At 35.6% G+C, this 22,923-nt stretch overlaps 1 protein-coding gene across 3 annotated transcripts in view; it reads right to left on the minus strand.

Annotated features, from left to right (window-relative positions):
* Positions 1–19,886: 19,886 nt before the first annotated feature.
* LOC131166988 (leucine carboxyl methyltransferase 1 homolog) overlaps positions 19,887–22,923 on the minus strand; it is a 74,860-nt gene continuing 71,823 nt past the window's right edge. For 2 of the 3 annotated variants that reach the window (XM_058125698.1, XM_058125697.1), the window contains 3 exons: positions 21,603–21,654; positions 20,829–20,867; positions 19,887–20,283 (listed from right to left, as the gene is read on the minus strand). In XM_058125698.1, the coding sequence (XP_057981681.1) occupies positions 20,221–20,283; positions 20,829–20,867; positions 21,603–21,654 (154 nt within the window). In that variant the 3' untranslated portion in view covers positions 19,887–20,220. Of the gene's footprint in view, positions 20,284–20,828; positions 20,868–21,597; positions 21,655–22,923 lie in introns of those variants that run through there. The other variant, XR_009139937.1, reaches the window with a different exon arrangement.

The following is a 22,923-nucleotide window of genomic DNA, read 5'->3' on the forward strand; positions in this document are numbered from 1 at the left end:
TCTTTTGTATTGTATCTGTGATGATTTGTATGATACAGGGACAGATTAGGTTACATTTTCACCCCCGGGTCCAATTTTGGGGTTCGGGGCGTGACATGAGCTTATAGTATAATTCTTGTGCGGGTGTGCCAAGGCGGGGACATAGGCAGGATTGGTCAAACCCTGATATCATATTCGATGTCACTTTTACATTTCCTGCATTATATTCTGCCTTGTGCTTGATTTAATTTTCCTACTGAATATACTGCGTATCTAATTGACACGGTATTGTATTTTTTTGAGAAATACTAAAATTGTAGTGCATGTACTGAATTTGGTTAATATATCATATCTGCAATTTCATACATAGATTGCCCCTAGGTTACGTAATACTATTATTAGCCATAGTGGATTGACCTAGGGAACAATTTTTAAAAAAAAAAAATACCAATTCACCCCCATCTTTAGATTGCACCAAAACTAACACATGTGTGCTTAGATTTAATTAATTATGAATGTGTGCATGATTTAAATATTGTGAATGATTGGGAAATACTTAGACAGACCCTAGGTTATATATTACTGCTGCTGGCTAATTTGACCTACGAAGAAATCTTTTTAAATACATAATTCACCCCCCCCCTCTTGGGAATACGCCAATTCCAATAGCTTGGGAGCCAAAATAGTATAAGTTACTTTGAATGTCAATGATATTCTCCTAATTGAATAGTATAGCCCTTCTACTAGAGACTAGAAGTTGATTTTTTCATGCATTCGAGATGAAAGACCTTCAAGAAGCTTCGTACACCCTTAGATTCAAAAACATTAGAGATTGTGAACAAAAAAAAAAAAAATCCCTACAATGGAAAAAAATGATTGTAAAAAAGATTATTCAAGATAAACACGAACTCCATTGTTTCAAATTTTAAAATGCCTTAAAGGTGGGCAATCTTTTGTATGTTTTAATTTATACAAGGACTAACCTTGTCTATGCCATGGAAATCCTACAAGAGGCTATTTGGGAAGATGTTAATTGGATATATATATATAAGTGTATGGTTAAGGTTTTAAGTGACACAGGTTTTAATCTTCATGGTTGTATAGATAAAAGAAAATGTACATCTAGATTTACCTAGAGAAGTAAAACATTAAGATTGGGTCACATAATCTACAATGGAGACTAAGTATATGGTTATGAATTTAGTAACCAAAGAGGTTTCTCAAACATATAGTGCACAAAATGGTATATAGTAATTCCATGTCAAAATACTTCTACAGCTCATCACTAAGAATTCGAAATGTCACTCCAAATCAACACATATTAAGGAGAAAAAATATGTTAAAGAAACAAGAAATTCTTGCTGCCAGAGTGTCATCTAAAGATAATTGATAAATCCATTCATTAAATTTCTTTTTGTTTCTATTTTTATCACGTTTAGGATATGAGTTTCCTGAATACTAATTCCAAAAATTTTATTATGTACAATTTGTTATATGACTAGTCGACGCTATTTCTAAGTGCTCGCATGTATTATATTTGGTTCGTTGTATATTCGAGATTCAACTTTCCTACTAGGCATATGCTTGCAGATGCACATGGGAGGGTCTTCATAAGGAGTGAGGGTTGGATTTCAAAGTCCAAGCCTATGGAACGTTTGAGACATATTTTTTTAATGGCTAATACACAAGCTAGAATAGAGCTTTACCAAAGGAGTAGTGGATCATGGTTGTTTGAATAATTCCTATTTTCATAATATATAGAAGTTTAAATGTTATGCAACCCTATGTTTGTGTATACCAAAAGACTTATAAAGATTATATTTGATGTCACGATTTTTAATTTTCATAATTTATATAACATGATAAAATGAAGCCAAGTGGAGCTGGTTGAATATAAAAAGGCCAGTTATTTAGGTTTGAAATAAATTTAGGACACGAGTAACGTTAAAAGTACGAAGAAGTGAATATATATATGGCTAAATCCCTTGAGTTTTGGGTTCCTGGAATTCAAGAACCTACATTTATATTCTTTTAAGTATATTGATAGGGTTATAAATTTCACAATGGAGGAATCATTAAGATGTCTTACTAAATTTATAACTACATGACTTGATCGCTAAGAATTTTAATATTGCTAAAGAGTGCTAAAGAGAGCAAGCCAATTGCTTGTAAATACTAATTTTACCCCACAAGGAGATTAAGAAACAAGTTTTAACATCATATAATGTTTTATATATATATATATATATATAATTTGATATTATAGTATCCTTATCTCATCCCTATTTGAGCTATTCTTCCACATGGCATTAAAAAATCATGTTCTAAGATGTTAAAATTTGGAGAAAAATAATTTTCTCTATTGATACTCTAATATTACAAGGATTACAAGGGTATATATATACATGAGATAATTGAAAAAAATAGAAAGTATATATTTGTCTAAGATGGAAAGTATATATTTCTCTAATACTCCCCCTCAAGTTGGAGTATGAAGATCCGTAATGCCCAACTTGCGTGATAAGTTTTGGAAATATTCAAGACCTAAAGCTTTGGTGAAGATATCAGCAAGCTGATTGTGGGTAGGAATATGCTTAGTGAAGAAGAGGTCAGCTCGTAACTTTTCACGAACAATATAACAATCGATTTCTATATGTTTTGTACATTCGTGGAAAACTAGATTCTGGACAATGTGAAGAGCCGCTTGGTTATCACAATATAAGAGCATAGGCTGGGAATGCGGTACTCCGAGATCATTTAAAAGAGTTTTGAGCTATGTAAGTTCACAAGTAGTGAAAACAAGTGTCCGGTACTCAGCTTCGACGGAGGAGCGAGACACTATAGTTTGTTTCTTAGTGCATCAGGAAATCATATTAGTGCTCAACTGAATGAAAAAACCAGTGGTGGAGTGACAAGTGAGGGGACAATTAGTCCAATCTGAATCAGAATAGACTAAGACTTGAAGAGTGTTGGTAGTAGGAAAAAATAAGTCTTGTCTTGGAGAATTCTTAATGTATCGAAGAACACGTACAACAGCATCATAATATGGTCGTCTAGGCTAGTGCATAAATTGACTGAGAATGTTGATTGGAAATACAATGTCGGGATGAGTGATGGTGAGATATATCAAACGTCTAACGAGTAGCTGAAATGAGCTTGAATCGGAGAGAAGATTACTAATAGTATTATTGAGCTTGAGATTTTGTTCCATGGGAAAGTGGGCAGGATAAGCACCAAGATGACCGCTATCAGTGAGGATGTCAAGAGCATATTTTCGTTGATTAAGAAATATGCTAGTCGGAGAGCGAGCAACTTCGAGGCCAATGAAATATTTCAATTTTCCAAGATCCTTTAGTTTGAATTTTTGAGCAAGCATAACTTTGAAAGTGCTAATATCAGAGAGATCATTACCTGTCATGAGAATGTCATCAACATAAACAAGTATGAGAGTAAAATACTAAACCCAAGAATGAGTGAAAAGAGAATGATCGGCCGAAGATTGGGTGAAACCTGCAGCAAGTAAAACAAAAGATAATTTAGAGAAACAATTTCAAGAGGCTTGATTAAGACCATAAAGGGATTTATGAAGACGAAAAACATGAGTCTCCCCTTGTTTGCAATAACCCAGTGGAGGGAGCATATAAACCTCCTCATCGAGGTCACCATAGAGAAAAGCGTTGTTGACGTCCAATTGAAAGAGATGCCAATTCTGAATTGCTGCCACTGTAAGAACACACCTAACAATAACGAGTTTAGCAATAGGAGCAAAAGTGTCATGATAATACAAACCTTCTACCTAAGTGTAGCCCTTGGCCACCAAGCGAGCTTTGTGTCACTCTATGGATCCATCGGCCCGAAGTTTTGTTTTGAACACCCATTTACAGCCAATTGGTTTTTTTTTTTCTAGGTGGAAGGTGTTGAAGAACTCATGTATTATTCGTTTCTAAGGTTTGGATTTCAGAAGCCATGACATCACGCCAATGTGGGTGCAGCACAGCTTGAGAATATGAGGTGGGTTTGAGATGTTGGGACATAACAGAAAGAAAAGCCAAATGTTGATTAGAGAAACGATGATAAGATTAAAAAATAGGAGAGACAATGAACTGTACCTGAGGAACATCTTGAAACTTGTGAAGTCGTGGAAGACTTTAGTAAAGTAGGGCAGATATAATCAACCAAGTAAGAGGGATGTGTGACAGCTCATTTGGGCCGGGAAGAGGTGGGTGGAGGGGGTGGTGGGGAAGGGGGTGAAGGTGGGGGTGTCGGGGGGGAGACCAAGGGAGAAGGAGAGAGAGAGATGAGGGGCTAGGGTTAGGTGTAGTTAGTGGAGGAGGTAAAGTGTAGGAAGGATGTAAATCAGGAATAGGAAAAGGAAGGATTGGAGAAGATGTAGGAGTTGGAGAGATGAGATGAGAGGGAAAAATATTTTCTTCAAAAGTGACATCATGGGAGATGAAATTTTTTTTGTTTTCAAGATCGTAGACACGATAAGTCTTATGATGAGAAGGATAACCTAAGAAAACACATCGAAGAACACGGGGAGAAAATTTATTGCTGTGTTGACGAGTAGTTTGGGCATAGTACAAGCATTCAAACACTTGCAAGTGTGTATATGACAGTGGTTTCTAAAAAAGAAGTTCATAAGGGGACTTATGATTGAGGCTGGGTGAAGGAGTGTGGTTAATTAAATAAGTGTTTGTGAGAATGCATTCTGTAACGATCTGCTATCTATTTTCCAGTTCTGATTTTTTTTTATATACGATAACATTTATAATGCTCTGATACCAAATTAGATTAAACCCAACCATCAACCTAAGCAGCGAAAAGCGGAATTCAAATAAACATAACCATATATAATTATATACAATACCAGAGTGCTAAAATATTTCCCAAAATATAAATATATGACTGTTTCCCTCTACTATCAGGGTAATACTGAGGCCCCTCTATTTGCGAGCCCGATTTGCTCGCCTACCTGGATCACCTGAAAAATGTTAAAGTAATGGGATGAGCCAACGCTTAGTAAAACAAAATATGGTATTGCTAGTGTGTGGCAAACGAGTTACAATACTGAGAAGATTTGTTTCTATATAAACACATATAACTGAATCTAAAAATATAGTACAAATAATATAACAACCACCATCCCATGTTGCTTAACATAACTGTATTTTTAGGTTTCTATACATAATACTTCTACTATACATTAGTACGCCCTTTGTTACTGTAAAACTGTATATACATATAATAGCTAAAAACTTCCTTGGATGGTTATATGTCATGATTTAACCCCTCATGACAGGGTTGTGCGGCCCGAAGGCGGGATCTACCCTGGCTGGCCGACCAAGAATAAACCACCATACTCCATCAATCTAATCAGCCCTCCTCAACCCATATCTAATGGGGAGCCCTGTCCACTCCTGGGCATTTGATCGACCTACATACCACGTATTATCTGAATAGGTGGTTGCACTCTATACTGAATATCTATATATAGCAACGGTACCGTGTTCTACTGTCTGATCCATCAGGGTCTGATACTAAATAATATATTACTATATACAATCTATTTGTTTTACCATGATTTTGTAATATCTGTATTAACCATGACGCTGTGATAAACTGTATCTGTATAAACTGTATTTCTGAAATGAACTGTAAAATTGTATGTCATGATACTGAAAACTGTTTAATCATGGTATTTTGTAATTTCTGAAAAATATATTCACTGTCTGTATATTATGTAAAACATAACTCTGAAAAATACTGTAAAACATGTCTTTGTACTATATCTATATTCTCAAGCCACACAATGATTTAAAACATATAATACATAATTGATAAACTGTATAAATTTATGCTATGAATAATAATCTGATAAAATATACATTTCATACTGAAAATCATTCTAAAACTGTCTAGCATAGCATATTTCCCTTAGCAGATTTCTGCTAAAATCTCCCTACTATGAAGGGTCTTACACTCGCAGGGTTCTCCACTTAACACCCTGAAAACCATAAATCCCAGAACAAAATATCATTATTTCTACGTCTACTACATTTCCTACAACTGCTACTAAACCAAATTTTACTTAAAATACCTTACCCTGAATTTGGGATAAAATCCAACTTTGTCCCATCGATGATCTGCTCCAGTAGACTTGAAGAGAACTTCCCCAGGAGCGTCGTGGTGGCCTCAGATCGTTGATTCGATGAACGATGGGGCTGAAATGGAAGAGAGATGGAGGTGGAGCCGTAGGAGAGAGAGAGAGGGAGTGAATTTCTGTAAATTTCTGCATAAAAATCCAACTTTTAGTTATTTATAGAGCCGGATTCGTTGACGAAACACGTCACCTCGTCGACAAATTCTGTAGAAAGTTCGTCGACGAACCTGCACCCTCGTCGACGAATTTCAGACTTCCAAAAATCCTCCCTCGGTTTCTTCTTATTGACGAAACTTGTCTTCGTTGACGAGACCCTATTGTACCCTCGTCAACGAATCCCCTGTGTTCGTCGACGAGGACCTGATAAATTCTCCTAGTCATTACATCCCAAAGTGCAACGTCGTCGATGAAGTCGACTGCCTCCTTCAGTTACTATTTCTATTTCTATCCCTATTTATTATTTAAATACCTTTATTCTTCGAGTCATTACATATTCACCCCAAAAAAGAGATGGGAAGATAAGCTTGAAAACGTAAACACCAAGCCACATTAAGAAGATGGTGATGTTTACGCTCAGCAACACCATTCTGTTGAGGTGTATCCACACATGTGCGCTTATGAAAAATGCCTTGATCATGGAAAAAGGTTTGAAGTGGAGTGAATAGAAATTCTCGACCATTATCAATGCGCACATGCTTAACAGTGCAATTGAACTGATTTTTAACCATGACGCAAAAATTCTTAAGGTAAGCGAAACTATCAGATTTCATGCGCATAAGATAGACCCATTTAGCACACGAGTAGTCATCCATGATTGTTAAAAACAATGTGCACCAGAAAGTGAAGCTGTTGAATAACCACCCCATATATCACAATAAATCCGATTAAAACAAAATGTGCTCTTATTTGTGTTCAAAGAAAAAGGTAAACGAGTGTGCTTTGCTCTAGCACAAACATCACAAGACAAATGAGAAGAAGAAATATTTAGGGTTTTCAGAATACATGAAATAGAAGGGTGACCAAGACGTTGGTGTCAAAGAGTAGTGTCAGAAACAGGCTAAGAGTGAAAAAATGAGGCGAAGGGAGATTTATAGTGGTAAAGTCCATCTCGTACTTCACACGTTCCAATCAGCCTCCTTGTTGATAGGTCCTGAAAGACACAAAAGATAGGAAAAAATATAGAAACACAATTGAGATCAGTAGTAAGTTTGCTGATGAACAATAAATTAAATTTAAATGAAGGCACATAAAGAACGTTAGAAAGGGAGAAATTAGGAGAAAACCGCATAGTGCCGGTATGAGTTACAGGAACAATGTCACCATTTGGAAGCTTAATGGGGCATGACTGGTTAAGAAGTTTAATATTATCAAGAAAAGACAAATTGGAAGTCATATGATCGGAGGCACCTGAATCAACAACCTATTTAGTATTAGAAAAAAAGTAGAATGATAAGAGGTAAGGTTACCAGAAAAATTGGCAGAGTTGGTGTTCAAGGGCGATAAAAGATCCAATAGTTGACGGTATTGTTCGCTAGTGAGACCAAGGATAGCAATCTTAAAAGAGGTTGAAAAACCTGTGACAGTATTTGCAACCATTAAAGAACCAGATGCTTCCATAACATCAGATAGTTCAGATAAATAAACTGTAGAATAGGGTCAAATACGATCTTTGCGACAATAAAAAAAAACCTTCGATTTAATAATCTCGCCATAAGAACTTGTAACTAAGAGATGAGAGAAAGCTAGAGTCTGGAGAGATAGAGTGAACAACGACAAGTTCTGGTGAAGAGGACTACTGTTGAGAACACGTGAGCATCGGAGACGATGAGAGAACTAAAAGAAATGAGAGTACTGCGGTTGCTGCTATTTTTGCCGACAACGAAGATGATAACCGATGAGAAACTGAGAGAGCATCAAGCACACGATGGAGAAATACAATGAGTGCCGGTGATTAAGACTTAGAGATATGGCCAGAGAAGACTGCTGCTCGCCCCCTCCTAAGAAACTGCCGGAGGACTGAGACACGAATCGAGAACATTGGAGAATAGGCCGGAAAGGAGAAGACCCAGACGGATGGGACTGCAAGATGTCAAAAAAAAATAGAGAGGACCAAAGAAATTGGAGAATTGAGAGAACGCCGGACTGAGCGAGAGAGCTACCCGAACACAAGCAAAGAGGGATGCCGACAATGGCGGTTCAAGAGAACGCCGAGAATGAATACTGAATGCCGAACTGAGAAGAGATCGCCGAAGCAGACAATTGGAACGAAGCAGAGATGCCGCCAAAAAAAAGGCAGAGAGAGGAGAGTAAAAAACGCAGAGAGAAACAGCCAGGAAATATGCTGCATTGATTGCTACTTCGCTAGATTAAGAGAGACAGCTGAAGCGAGAAAGGAAAACTCTCACCGTCAGTGTGACAGTGCAGAACTCCGACCGATGGAACTGATCCTACTGAAAAGAAATGAACGAACTCGTATGTGCTCGCCTGCGAGAGAAAGAACAACAGTGCAAAACTTTGAGAAATTCTGTAGAATGACAGAACGGTCATGAGCAACCGACGATGAGCTGACGGAAGTGCAGAATTCTGAGAAGGAGATGCCTCTGGAGGAACGAGAGATCGCTAAAACGATGAGCTGCTAGAGAAAGGCCGAGCGGGAGGCTGAGCATGCATGCAGAAATGGTGGGCGGCGGCGGTAAGGAAGGTTAGGGAAAAGAAAGAAAATTAGGTTTTGAACTATGCTCTAATACCATGTAAAATAATTTTCTCTATTGATACTCTAATATTACAAGGATTACAAGGGTATATATATACATGAGATAATTGTAATAACAGTAAAGTGTATATTTGTCTAAGATGGAAAGTATATAATCTTCAATCTCTTGTTGCGTGTGCGTGTGGGTGTGGGTGTGTGTTTGAATAATAAAATTTTATATGCCAAAAAATTTTTCTTATTAACTTTATTATTCTTTTTATGATAACTACATAACTAATAGGTATCTAAACAAATTCTAGGTGATTAATTTTTGAACTAAAACAACTCGATATCTCCTTGGATTAACTTTTCAATATTTAGAAAAAAATGTAAACCTCAAAGCCCTAGTAGCACAAGGGCATATGAGTAGGGTCAATGGCTTGATTCTCATACCAAAAATATTAAAATTGAAATTGGAACTATCAAGGAAGGAAGGGATTGAAAGAAAAAAGAGGAGTGAAAAGAAAAGAAAAGAAAAGAAAATCTAATTTTGTTCTTTTTAAAAAGCAAGTATGGGGAAAGTTAACAAAGTAACATGGAGCAACCCATGCTGCTGCTTTTGCCGGCAACAAAGATGATGACCGCTAAGAAACTGAGAGAGCGTCGAGCACACGTCGGAGAAATACAACGAGCATTGGTGATTGAGACTTAAAGATGTGGCCGGAGAAGACTGCTACTCGCCCCCTCTTGAGCAACTACTGGAGGACTGAGACACGAACCGAGAATGTTGAAAAAGGTGCCAGAACGGAGAAGACCCAGACGGTCGGAACTGCAAAACAACCAAAAAAAAAACAGAGAGGACCAAAGAAACCAGAGAACTAAGAGAATGCCATACTGAGCGAGAGAGCTGCCCAAACAAGTGTAGAGAGGGATGCCGATAGTGGCGGTTCGAAAGAACGCCGAGAACGAAGACTGAACACCAATGTAGAGACCCAAAGAATTTTACTGAATTAAGTATTAAAAGAGAGGGGAGAAAATAAGTTTTCTGAGGGAGTTCAGTAGGCCTCATCGACAAGGCCATATCCTTCATTGACGAGGAGCCTGCTGAGGCACGTCGATAGGGACATATGTCTCGTCGACGAGGGATTACCGAGAGAGATGTGTTCGGGCCTAAAATTCATCGACGAGGAGTAAGTGCTCGTCAACGAACCTCTTTCTCATGCTCGTCAACTTAATGACGTGGCTCGTCAACGAGTCTCCACTTTATTAATATACTAAACCCAAATTTGAAGCGAGAAATGGCATGCAAATTTCCCTCTCTCTCTCTCTCTCTCTCTCTAACTTCGCCCTCCTCATCTTCTCTCTAGCTTTTCAGCCCGGTTCTTCATTGAATCGACGATTCGAAGCTGTCACGCTACTCTTGGGAAGTTTCTCTTCATTTATGCGAGAGTGGATCATGGGTTAGGCTAACTTGGGAACCATCCCAAAATTTGGGTAAGTTAGTTAATTTCAGTTTTATTGGGTATTTGGTATTTTTGTACCGAGAAGAATATGTTAGGAAGAATAATACTGAAGTGTTGTTGAGGAAATGTTAATTTTAGGGTGTTGTACTGAAACACTGCAAGTGTAGGATTGAGTGTTTTGTGGGTTTCTTAGTAAGCCAGGTAAGGGGATAAACTAAGTCCAAATTTTTCATAAAATTATTTATTATTTTACAACATTAAATTTCAGGAAAATACGTATAATATATAATTATGTTTGGGAAATACTGTTAATAACACGGATATGATTTAAATGTGATTTATCAGAAATTATGATTTTGGAACGGATTTTACATTCAGGAGATTACTTATTTCTGTGTGGCATGAGTTTAAATTTCTATGTAAATATGTATATCGGAATAATATGTTTTGCCAAATAAAGTTTGTTATGATAGTTTTTAGAGCAATTATAAGCAATACAGAGACCATGATTTTATGATTATAATATTAAACAGTACAGAAAATTATGTTCAGTATATTATGATATGCCGGTGCAGATGTCGTGATTCATATTATGTTATGCTGGCACAGATGTCGTGACTCATGTTATGTTATGCCGGCGCATATGCTGAGATTCATGTTGGTGCAGATGCCATAATCATGTATGATAAGACAGAATTTATGAAATATTAACGTGACAGATATTATTATGAAACACAAAACAACTATGTTTAGTATATGAAATTTATTATATGATATCAGAACCCAGATGGTATGGTTTAGTTCAGTTTCAAGAGTACGGTACCATAGCTATATATTCAAAATTATGATAGTGCTACCACACGACCAGTAGTGTGGGAGATGACAGTCAATGTGGCATCAGTGCAGAGTGGAGCAATCCCCCATGGCAGTACGGGACCAAGTAGGGGCGGGCCCATCGTACTTACAGACTTATGTTTGATCTAGCATGGTCGGCTAGCCATTGCTAGGTCCCGCCTTCGGGCTGCATGACCTAATCATGTGGGGGTAAGACATGACATCAACTAGCTATCCATCCTAAGTGTTATTTCAGTATTGTATAATTATATAAAATGATTTTCATGTATAGTAATCTAGTATGTTTTATATGATATGACAATCATGTTTTACTCAGTACCATTATAGACAGTCTTTACGAAATACGTTTATTATACTGTATATATGTATAACACGGTAATGCTCAGATCGCCACACACTAATATTAGTTTATTTCCCTTACTGAGAGGTATCTCACCCCAGCTTAATAAACATTTCAGGAAATCCAAGTAGAGGAGCGGATAAAGCTCCGTGACAGTAGAGATCGATGGGGCTACCCTGTCTGAAGGGTGAGTTATAAAGCTAGGGTCAAGTTTATTTTTGGGTTGAGACCCTAGAGTATTTTTGGCTTTTTGGTGGATGATTGTATATATAATAGGTTTAGTGTAACTCTAGTATTGTGATTGGTTGGATAATATGTATGTGATTACGTTTCCTGTTGCTTAGGTATCAGAATTGTGTTTTGGGTATATCCCTGGTACAATGGGTCCAGGTTGATAACATGATATCAGGCTTATTATATTAAATGTTATAAAATATATATATTGGTAAATTAGGCAGGTCATTACAGCCAAACTGAGAAGAGATCACCGGAGCAGACAATCGGAACGAAGCAGAGATGCCGCCGAAAAAAAAATAGAGAGAGGAGAGGAAAAAACGCCAAGAGAAATAGCCAGGAATCTGCTGCACTGATTGTTGCTTCGCCGGATTGAGAGAGACGGCTGAAGCGAGAAAGGAAAACTCTCATCGTCGGTGAGACGGTGCAGAACTCTGACCGATGGAACTGAACCTGTTGAAAAGAAACGAACAAACAAGTATATGCTCGTCTGCGAGAGAAAGAACGACGGTGCAGAACTCCGAGAAATTCTGCAGAACAACAGAACGGTTGTGAGCAACCGACGATGAGCTGACGGAAGTGCAGAATTCTGAGAAGGAGATGCCTCTGGAGGAGCGAGAGAGCGCCATAACGATGAGCTGCCGGAGAAAGGCCAAGCGGGAGGCTAAGCGTGCGTTCAGAAACGGTGGGTAGCGGCGACAAGGAAGGTTAGGGCAAAGAAAGAAAATTAGGTTTTGAACTATGCTCTGATACCATGTTAAAATTTGGAGAAAAATAATTTTCTCTATTGATACTCTAATATTACAAGGATTACAAAGATATATGTATATACATGAGATAATTGTAATAAATGGAAAGTGTATATTTGTTTAAGATGGAAAGTATATATTTTTCTAATATAAGAACTTATCCAAAAGGGGGGGGGGGAACTTAATTTGTTGCTTCATTTCAATTTCTTTATTTTCTTTTTTTCTGCGGCCCCCGGGGGGGGTGGGTGAGGGCATTTTGAGGTTCTAATAAATAATCACATCTGCACACAGTATATGTCTTCAATCTCTCATTGCAAGTGGGTGTGGGTGTGGGTTTGAATAATAAAATTTTATATGCCAAAAAATTATCCTTATTAATTGTATTATTCTTTTTACGATAACTACATAATTAATAGATATCTAAACAAATTCTAGATGATAAATTTTTGAACTAAAATTAACTTGTCAATATTGAGAAAAAAATGTAAACCTCAAAGCCCTAGTAGCACAATCGCATAGGAGTAGGGTCAATGGCTTGATTCTCATACTAAAATTAGAACTGCAACTATCAAGGAAGGAAGGGATTGAAAGAAAAAAAAGGAGTGAAAAGAAAAGAAAATCTCATTTTGTTCTTTTCGAAAAGCAAGTATGGGGAAAGTTAACAAAGTAACATGGAGCAACCCAAATGGTGGGGGTGGAGAAAGCATTGATATACCCATTGTGCCTCGACCAGTGATTGTCTTTGTCATTACAACGAAAGCAAGTGAAAAAAAAGGAAGTGTCAATTTTTCACTGTGGCCCAACCCACTAGGCTTCCACCCACCTCCTTACTTTCTTTTCTATCCTGCCTTTGAAATGGACATAAAGTGTTAACGGTGGAAAAGGCCATTTGTTGCTCTTTTATTTTTCCTAATAAAAAAAAACTCTCCCCCTCTATAATTTGACTAAAAAAGAAATAAATGAACTTGACTTACTATTTAGCAAAAAAATATATAGAAACATTTTTATAAAATTTTTCAAAAAGTTATACTCTTGAAGTTTTAAAAAACTCATAAAGCTCTTAAAAATTTAATTTTTAAGATACCTGTACCATTTCTTTGCACTTTATGGTAAATTAATGAAAAGTGCCTCGAGACTATGGATGGTGAGAATTTACGCTGTAAGTCAACGAAGATTGTGGATGGTGAGAGTTCGCTATGTGAGCCAACGAGGACCGTGGATGGTGAGAATTCTCTGTGAGCCAGCAGGGACCGTGAGTGATAATGGAAATGTGTCCCAGGGGTCGGGGTTGGCAGAACATCTAACTGATGCATGGAAGCCGTGTCCGCATTCCGAACTTTACCTGATCAGCGAGACCTAAGGGGAGGACGTTGATCCGTAGGTTTGGTACCGCACCAAGGGATCCGAAGAGCTTGTTGGTGGCTGAAATTCCTAATATATATATATATATATATATATATATATATATATATAAAGAATATAAAAGGTTTTTATATCTTTTTTTTTTTTTTTTATGCTTAGAAGAATTTTTTTTTTCAAACTCAAAAAAAAAGTGTTGACTTTTTTTTTTTGGTTCTTCATTAAGTAAAGAATAGTATTCTCTGAATGTTTGGTAAAACAGAAAAAAGATATAGACCTTCTCTAAAATTTTAAAAATATCCACAATCTCCATTAAAGATAACTACACCAACCTCCATTTAAATTTTAAAAATCTCATAAGCTTTCATTCCATATACATTTAATTTTTAAAGCATTTATACCTTGCTCATTAATTTATGTCAATTCTAAAGAGATACACAAGTATTTTTGAAAATCAAATGTATTTTTTTTTTTTTAAATCACAAAATCTTGAAACCTTCAAGAAAGTTTAGTATTCTTTTAATATCAAATTTTATGAAAAAATTTATTAAAAAAAAAAAAACTACACCACATGTCCCCACTTACCTTGGAAATTAAAAAGGCACTTTAGTGGGTTCTTTTTTTTTTTTGGGGGGGGGTGGGGGGGGGGGGGGGGGGGGGGGGAACCCTACATATATTTTGGTCACTTTGTGGAGTATCTATTCTCCAAAGAAATCAACGTTCCCATCAAAATATTCCTTCCTTTTTAAAAGCTTTTTGTTTTTGTTTTTTGTTCCCATCAACTTGTTCTTCTGCTTAGGAATCAACCTTGTTCAAGAAGTTTTGAACTTATTTATGTTTTACTAAAATTAAGTGTTTAGTTTCTAGTTCATTCTGTCAACTAAATAATCAAATTCTTAATGAGAATGAATTAAACCATATATGTTTTTTTGAGTAAATGATAGTTATATTCAAACAGACATATGTTATCAATTAAAACCATTCAAATAAAGAAGTTTCCAACAATTAAAGAATTTCATGAGTTCAATAAAAGTTTGAAACAAATTAGAAAAAAAAAATCACAACTTTCTCATTTCTCAAAAATTCAAATGATTCTCAAAAAATAAAAATTGGACAAGTTAGCAATCATGGACATCACTGAACATATGCATTTTCATTTAACACTATTGCCATACAAAATATCGATACCAAACCCAATCCCATTGCAACCTCAACCCAAAACATAAGTTAATAATGGAAATCCAATCACACAATCAATCACAAATTTATTTATTTATTTAAAAAAGAATCATAAAATCCATTGGTGGAAAAATAAATAAATAAAAACAATCATATAAAAAGATATAATTAGCCAAGTTAGCTATTAGCCAATTAACAATATTAGTGCTCATCTTTGAAGAGATTGTCATTAGATAGTCATAGTTTGTAAAGATTACCTTCATAGCCCCAACTTGCAAAGATTTGTTGTCTAGTGCTTCTAAAAAAAAATCAATCATAAAATGACTTTACATGGCCTTGAGGTGGAATGAAAAAGAAAGGGAAAAAAGGGAGATATATGAAGCTATCATAATCAATTTGCTACCATTACTTTAAAAAAAATTTAAAAGTAAGTGTTAGTTTATTTTAATATTATTATTATTATATTATTTGTGTATTATAATAATATTATTATTTTATCTTGGAAAGGAATATGTACCTTGAATTTAAGGTTATATCTACTTAATATATACATAACTTATTTATTAAGTACATGAAGAATGAATGGTCATTTTGTGCCTATAAATAGACTCTCAAGGCATTAGCACAACATACCAATTTTTTATCTTCATTCTCATCATATCATCATTCTTTTGAGTATAGAGAGTTTGACAAACAAAGGAATGTGTTTTTTTAGTAAAGTTTTGGACTCCTCCGTTTGTGCATAATTTAAGAGAGTCATACGATTTAAATCGGACTGTTGTATCTTGAGAGGGACAAGTCTTGAGGAGTTCTGCTACACCGGTTCGTGGACAAAACCAAATAACCACAGAAGACTTGAATCTCCTTAAACAGAGCGAGATATCTGTACCTCAACCTATTTGTGAATCGTGGTTATATTTGTATTGTATTTGTATCTAAGTTTCATCATTATATATTATTAGTTTTCTAACAATTTTAAGGAGATTCAAAATATGAAGCCTACAGTTGAGAAATTGAGTGAAAATGTTGGAAATATCAACAAACCTTTTCGGTTTAAAGGAGTCCACTTCGAGAGATGGAAAGGTAAGAAAATATGGAAGGCTTTATAGAATAAGCATGATACCAAGGAGGTAAGAGGGCAAGATGAAATTATGCAAGAAAATGGTAATACCAACAACGGTAATACCATAAAGGTAAATTTAATTGCTTCCAAACATAATACTTTACCAAATTGTCATTTTCCTAAAAGCCCTCAATTAAAACCTAAGAGGAGAAATTTGAAAAATAATAGTAGACCTCACAAAATGAATAGGGGCAACCTAATCAAAAGAATTTGAACCAAGAACCCCATTACAATCAAAACAATGAAAATAACAATGTTTGTTATATTAGTGACAAAAGACATATTGCTTAAATTTGTAAATTTCGAAAATGTGGGATGTGGGCCTTTTCCTCATTCTAATATAGTTGAGGAACCATTTGTAGCAATGCTTACTGATATAAATATGGTCCACAATATTGAGGGGCGGTGGGCAAATTCAGGTGCTTGCTAATAGGCATGTCTGTTATGATAAATCTTGATTTAAGATATATATTCCTTTTAAGGAACCCAAAACTATTATACTTAGAAATTCACATGTTATTATTAGCCTCTATGTGGATGACTTGCTCATTTTTTGTTCAAATTTACATGTTAACAAAAACTATGCTAAAAAAACATCTTGATATGAAAGATTTAAATGAGACTAATGTTATTTTAGGCATAAAAATTATAAGATCGTATGATGGTATATTTCTTCATCAGTAGCATTACATTAATTTTTTTTTAAATAAATATGACTATAATAATTGCAAACATGTTACAACTTTTGATTCTAGTAATCACATATTTTCTGTTGAGAATGAAAATGGAGTGGTTAATCAAAAGGAATATAATAGCATTATTAATAACTTGAGATATGCAACTAATTGAACTAGACCGGACATTGCATATGTAGTAGGAATACTTAGTAGATTTTCGAGCAAGACGGGCAAAGAACAGTGGATTGCTCTTGAACGTGTAATGAAATATTTAATTGGTACCAAAAAATTATAGCTTATTTTTTACTAAGTATCCTTATGTACATGAAGGTTTTTGTGATGCTGAGTGGGATATTTTGTGTAGTGATTCTCTCTCTATCACAAGTTATATTTCTAAGTGGTGTTATTTGTGAAAGATCTAAAAAATAAAAAATAATTACTTACTCAACTATGGAAGTTGAGCTTATTGCTTTAGCATCAGGTAGTGAAGGAAAACCTTCAAACTTAAATTCACACCAACTATTTGACAAACAATTTTAACAACTTTAAAAGGCAATTTTTAATTTTACTTTCTTGAGAGTGTTTTATTTATTAGAGTAACTTGCATATATACCGTATAATTACTTTTACAAAGTCACAATTTTTAGTGTTTGGACATCTTCAAAAGTCTCACCCATTCATTAACCATATAATTTAAGGTGAAATTGCCCACAACCAAAACTACCCACCTACTAAAATAAAAGATACACACGTGTAATGGGTACCATGTGGAAGTGAAAAAAAAATTAAAAACGAAACAAACAGGCAAACAAAAAGAGAATCAGCCAAGAGAGACTTTGTACTTGGTAGACATTTCACCAACAACCAGCCTGGATCAGATACATCATATATATATATATATACAAACACAAGAAACCTAGTTCCCCCCTAGGAGATAGGTTAGCAGACTGACAAGCGTAGCTGCCCAATGTGGTTGTGTAGGTCTTGGTTTCAAACCCAAGGCTGATTTTCACTTCATTTCAAGGGGACAAACTGATTATACTAATCCTTCTCTCTTCCCTTTGAAATTATATGAAAAGACAAAAAAGAAGAAAAGGAGATTGCTATGGTATTGATGCCTACCAAAAAGGAAAATTACCGAGAAAACACTTAATCCATTCAAATGGCTTACAATAAGTTAGGAATTGCAACTGTCAAATCTCGGGTATAATTCAAAAAATTTAAGAGTGAAAAAAATTTATGTACAATATAAATATCATCAATTGTAAACTGCCATGCTAATATTCATAGTAATAATAAATGTACTTTTTTAGTCGAAATGACGTAAGCGCAAACTATTTTAATGAGTTCAATGGTTAACACAAATCACATATGAGAAAAAATAAACTTTTGCTAGTGTTTCTCCTAATTTCAGCACAAATATCGTTATTATTTTAATGCTTCCCTAACCAACCAGTAATGATAGAAGAATATAAAATTAGGCACATGTTTAATTGTGTTCTTTTTTATTTCAAAAATAAAATTACTATCACATTTTTTTTTTATTTTTCACTTAATGTTGGGGAAAAAATTAAAAGATTTTTTTATTATACAAATAAGAATCATTTCTCATAACTAAACAAGCTTATAAAAACAAAAAAGAGAAACATGATGACTTTATGGACCGACCTAGAATGCTGCTCTCAACTTATTGGAATTGCAAAGTTATTGATGCACAACAAAAATTTCAGAATTTTCAGACAGAATTTCCTAAAAAAATAACTCCCCTGGAGAGTTTGGATTAGAATAAAAAGGAGGCAGAGATCACCATTAGATGCAAGCCTTAAGAAAATCAAAGAGGAATTGGCATTAGCACCCTATGATAATATTATCCAGCAAACAGAGACAGATGTTCGCCTGCCTTGCCCTCTGCTCTCTGCTTATAACAGCAGATAAAAGACTGCTGCTGCTACTCCCCAGTCTTCTAAAAATAAAAAGACAAAAATGCGTTATGAAACGAGGATCTGAAGTACAGTGATATCTCTGTTCCTTCCATTTCTTCAATTGCTTTGGTTGCTACAATACAATTTCATTTCGGCTGTGGTGAACAGAGAAGCTACTTAAAAGCTGCCATAAGGAACCATTTTTCCTTAAGAACTTTGGGGGTTACCAGTCCTCAGCATCCAAACACAGCCTAATATATATAAAGTAGAATTCAGAAATAAAAAAGCAGTAATGACGACAGGCATCAAAGAAAAGGAAAGGGCTTACTTACCCCAAAAAAGTTCTTGTCATTGTCCCACCTCGATTGAAACCATTTTTGTTTTTATATATATGAAAAATCAGAAAGACGAAATTTCTAGGACAAACCAGGACCCCCGTGTCATCCTTTATCATGCCTAACTTATCTCCTTGGAGAAGATGAGGGTATATAAAATAAAACAAAGAAAATGGTCTCTCTGCCGATTGAAAAGTTCCCCATGGGGATAAAATAGTATTAACAATCCATTGTTCCAAGCCAGATTCCGCCAGGAGAAGGTCCAAAACTACAATCATGCTATGCAAATCAATTGGGCAATAATAACAATAATAATAACAAAATAATCTGCTGCAGATCCCAATACTCTCTCTCTCTCTCTCTCTCTCTCTCTCTCTCTCTCTCTCTCTCTCATGGGGCTACAAACACTATAACAATCCTCTTTCCATTCTCTTACAATAAAATTTTTAATCTTGTGACCCGAAAATGTCATTTTCAAAAATGAACAAGCAAATTCATGAAACAAGAAATGCTCTTTGTTTGAAGTCTCACCTTCCTACTAGATAAACGTACAAGAAATTTAATGCGGTGACCATGGACATCGAAGCAGAATTATAATCATACAGTCCTAATTTCATTTGGCTTGGTATTTGTTTTATTGGCCACAGTGACTTGCCAAATCCATTGTGTCAGCAAGATCAAGATGAAACCAAACCATTTATTAGAAAAAACAAAACAAAAACAACGAAAACAAAAACAAAGAACCGAAAGGCAATCAAAAGGATGAGAGAGAGAGAGAGAGAGAGAGAGAGAGAGAGAGAGAGAGAGAGATGCACATTTGTCAAAGGGAAAAGGTCCCCACGAATTCTATGGGAGACCCACCCAGACGTTGCAAAACAGCTGGCAAGAATTAGAAGGGATTTCTCAGCAGAATTCAGTCTAAAACAAACTAGAAGTCACATTCACACAAAGTGAGAGCAGCCAGTGTCATCATCCTCCTTGGAAACTATATGGGACGAACTACAAGTTGAGAGGCCCTTTTTTACCTGAGAAGACAGGCTGACACCTCCCCCAACCCTAGTTGGCTGGCACACGTACTGTTCATCGCACGTGCTTTCTGCACCAACTTATTTTTGCAAGCCCAATGCCATTCAATATAACGCCAGACTTTTCATGAAGATGCTGCTGGGGGCACGTGCTGCTCCTTGGGGAAACCAAAATCCCGAAACAACCCCTGAATCATCAAAGATGGGAAAGCCGAGTGTGAGTATATCAAAATAAAAACCAATTCTGTTTCCTTAATATTAGATAGGTGACAAATTGATCATATATTTATTAATATCAAAGAAGGACTCATTTTTAATAAATGTATAATTAAGGAAACAGACACACGAATACGTGGAAAGAGAGGTCCCCTGTATAATTTCTCGCCCTCGGGGCGCACATGTGCTAGACACATAAAGTTTTCTATATAGTAGGTATTATCACAAAAAAAGTATGAAACCCACAGAATATACAGTGGTGATGGCCCCCGTACACAATACCCGAGACATGAAGAATTTTGCACCATTTAGTTGTGAGATCAATGATCCAAAAGTCAAGATAAAAGAAAAGAGAACTCAAACCTTGGTTATAATTCAGACTATCATGCTGAGTTTTTTTTTTTTAACACTGTTAAATGACACGGTTAAGATTACTGGCCAGTCAAATAACAATACAGATGGGAGTCCCTAGGGAGGAGAGCAAGACCAAGGATTTGTTGTGATATATGATCAATACCATGGCATCGTTGATCGCATAAGCCACGCAGTAGTGCTCCTGAAAATCAGCAGGTCTCAAAAGTCAGAAAAGCTCCCATTAGAAATATATATGATAAATTTGGTACAAACCAAAACCACCCAAAAGTTTCTTGCATTTTAAAATTTAAAATATTGGCACATTGTGCAAAAAGGATTGCCATTTCAAACGCTGTTCCGCACCTCAAAAAGCTTAAGAAATCACTTGAGACCTTGGTTGTGTTTTTTTTTTTTCTACATATTTATATTTACCCAACCTAACCATCTCAAAACTCATAAAATCCCACTAGTGTTTGAGAGAATTAATTTTTAAGTCTTACATTGAATTTGAGTGAATTTATATAAAATTCAATACAATTTGTATTGAGTTTTCTCCAAATCCAAACAAACTTAAATCAAAGGCCTCAAATCCAAACTCTCAAAAGTCCAGAAACTCAAATTAGGAGCTTTGCTATGTTGTACGCAAATAACCCTGCAGATTGATGTTGTGACATGAAGACTTTTAACACCAAAACTGCAGGCGGCAGGAGGGTGCAGAATTTCCATTTTTAAACTCCCATAAAATATATGTCAAGCCAAATCAAACTACCTTAAAGATTCTAATATTTGCTCGAACAGGCCAAACCCATGTCGACTTTTAGAGCTTTCGGAGGATTGTCAGATTGTTTGAAAGCATTTTTAAAACTAGTAATTATATTGTTGCAACTGTAAGAATATTACTACTTCTTGTTTTCTTCTGCCAAAGTTGACAACTTGCCTGCATCATGTGCCATTCTTCAAACTCGTCAAACAATTCCAGCCGTTCAATCCTAATCCACAGAACATCATGAGAATAACCAATAATTTTTCATTAAACAATGGAGAACTCCCCAATGCAAAGTACACTTACTAAAAAAATTGGAAAAAGATTGCCAGAGAAATCATGGAAAAAAATTTAATAAGAACAACATAAACTAAAAAGGGAGAGGGCAGTCCAGTGCAACCACATGCCCATATGAATGATTTAAACCTATAAACCTAGGTCACACTGATTCACTGAATTGCCAAGGCTGCCCTCAAACTAAAATATAAAAAAGAAAACAGGGAGAAGGGGTGGGGAATAATTAACAAAGATACATGTTTCACAAAATGCACATCTTGTGTGGGTCTTGCTGCAAGATTGCCCATCCAAAAAACTGACATTGAAGTATTGTAATATCCAATACTAAAACAAAATATGTTTTTTAGATAATAAAATAAGGTATAATAGATCGAGAGAGAAAAGTTACAAACTGAGGGGACAAGAAGTCCACCAGAAAAAAAATTTAAAAAAAATAAACTGAAAAAGCAAAAAAGATAAGAAAGAAAAAATTAAGCAAAAAACAAAAAGACGATAACCAGAAAGAACAATTAACCAAGGAAACCCCTTTTCAAACCCTTCCCGTTGTAATTCACCAAGCACTTCAGATGTGCAAGCTCCCTTTAACCCTTCTTTGCATTGAATTTACCCCCAACAAAAGGCACTTCCATTCCTCCAGCATCACTCAATTTCAAATCCAATTCATCCAATATCTCTAGGGCTTCTAAATTCTTCTTAGAAATCAACACCTCTGGTGTAGGTAAAATACCATCATTGCACTGCAATTTTTTTGTCCACCCCCTTATTGTCAAAAACAGGAACTCCCTCCGATGCTTCCAAAGGTGCTGGATGAACATATGAAGGTCCCTAACATCATCACGGGATTCAGAAACATAAACATATTGTTCCCAAATCTCGTCCAACAGCAAACTCCCACCAAACTCAAACTCACTAATGTCACCACTGTCATTATCTGGAAATTCTCCCCATTTCTTTACCTCATTTTCTTTGCTGGTTCCATTACTTCCTATATCCTTCATCTTAGCAAGTGCATCTCCATAATACTCAAATCACCAGCAGAATCTCTTATTAAAATTTTTTTACCTTAATTCAGTGGAAGACTCTTTCTTCTCATAATATACTTTCCCCATTTCTGCACCCATCAGAGCAGCCACCCGACGAGCATACACCTTTGGGCCCTTGGATTTTTCAGATTTAATACCTAAAACAAAATATTCAA

The sequence above is a fragment of the Malania oleifera genome, chromosome 10 (genome assembly GCF_029873635.1).
Source record: "Malania oleifera isolate guangnan ecotype guangnan chromosome 10, ASM2987363v1, whole genome shotgun sequence".
Taxonomy (NCBI): Eukaryota; Viridiplantae; Streptophyta; class Magnoliopsida; order Santalales; family Ximeniaceae; genus Malania; species Malania oleifera.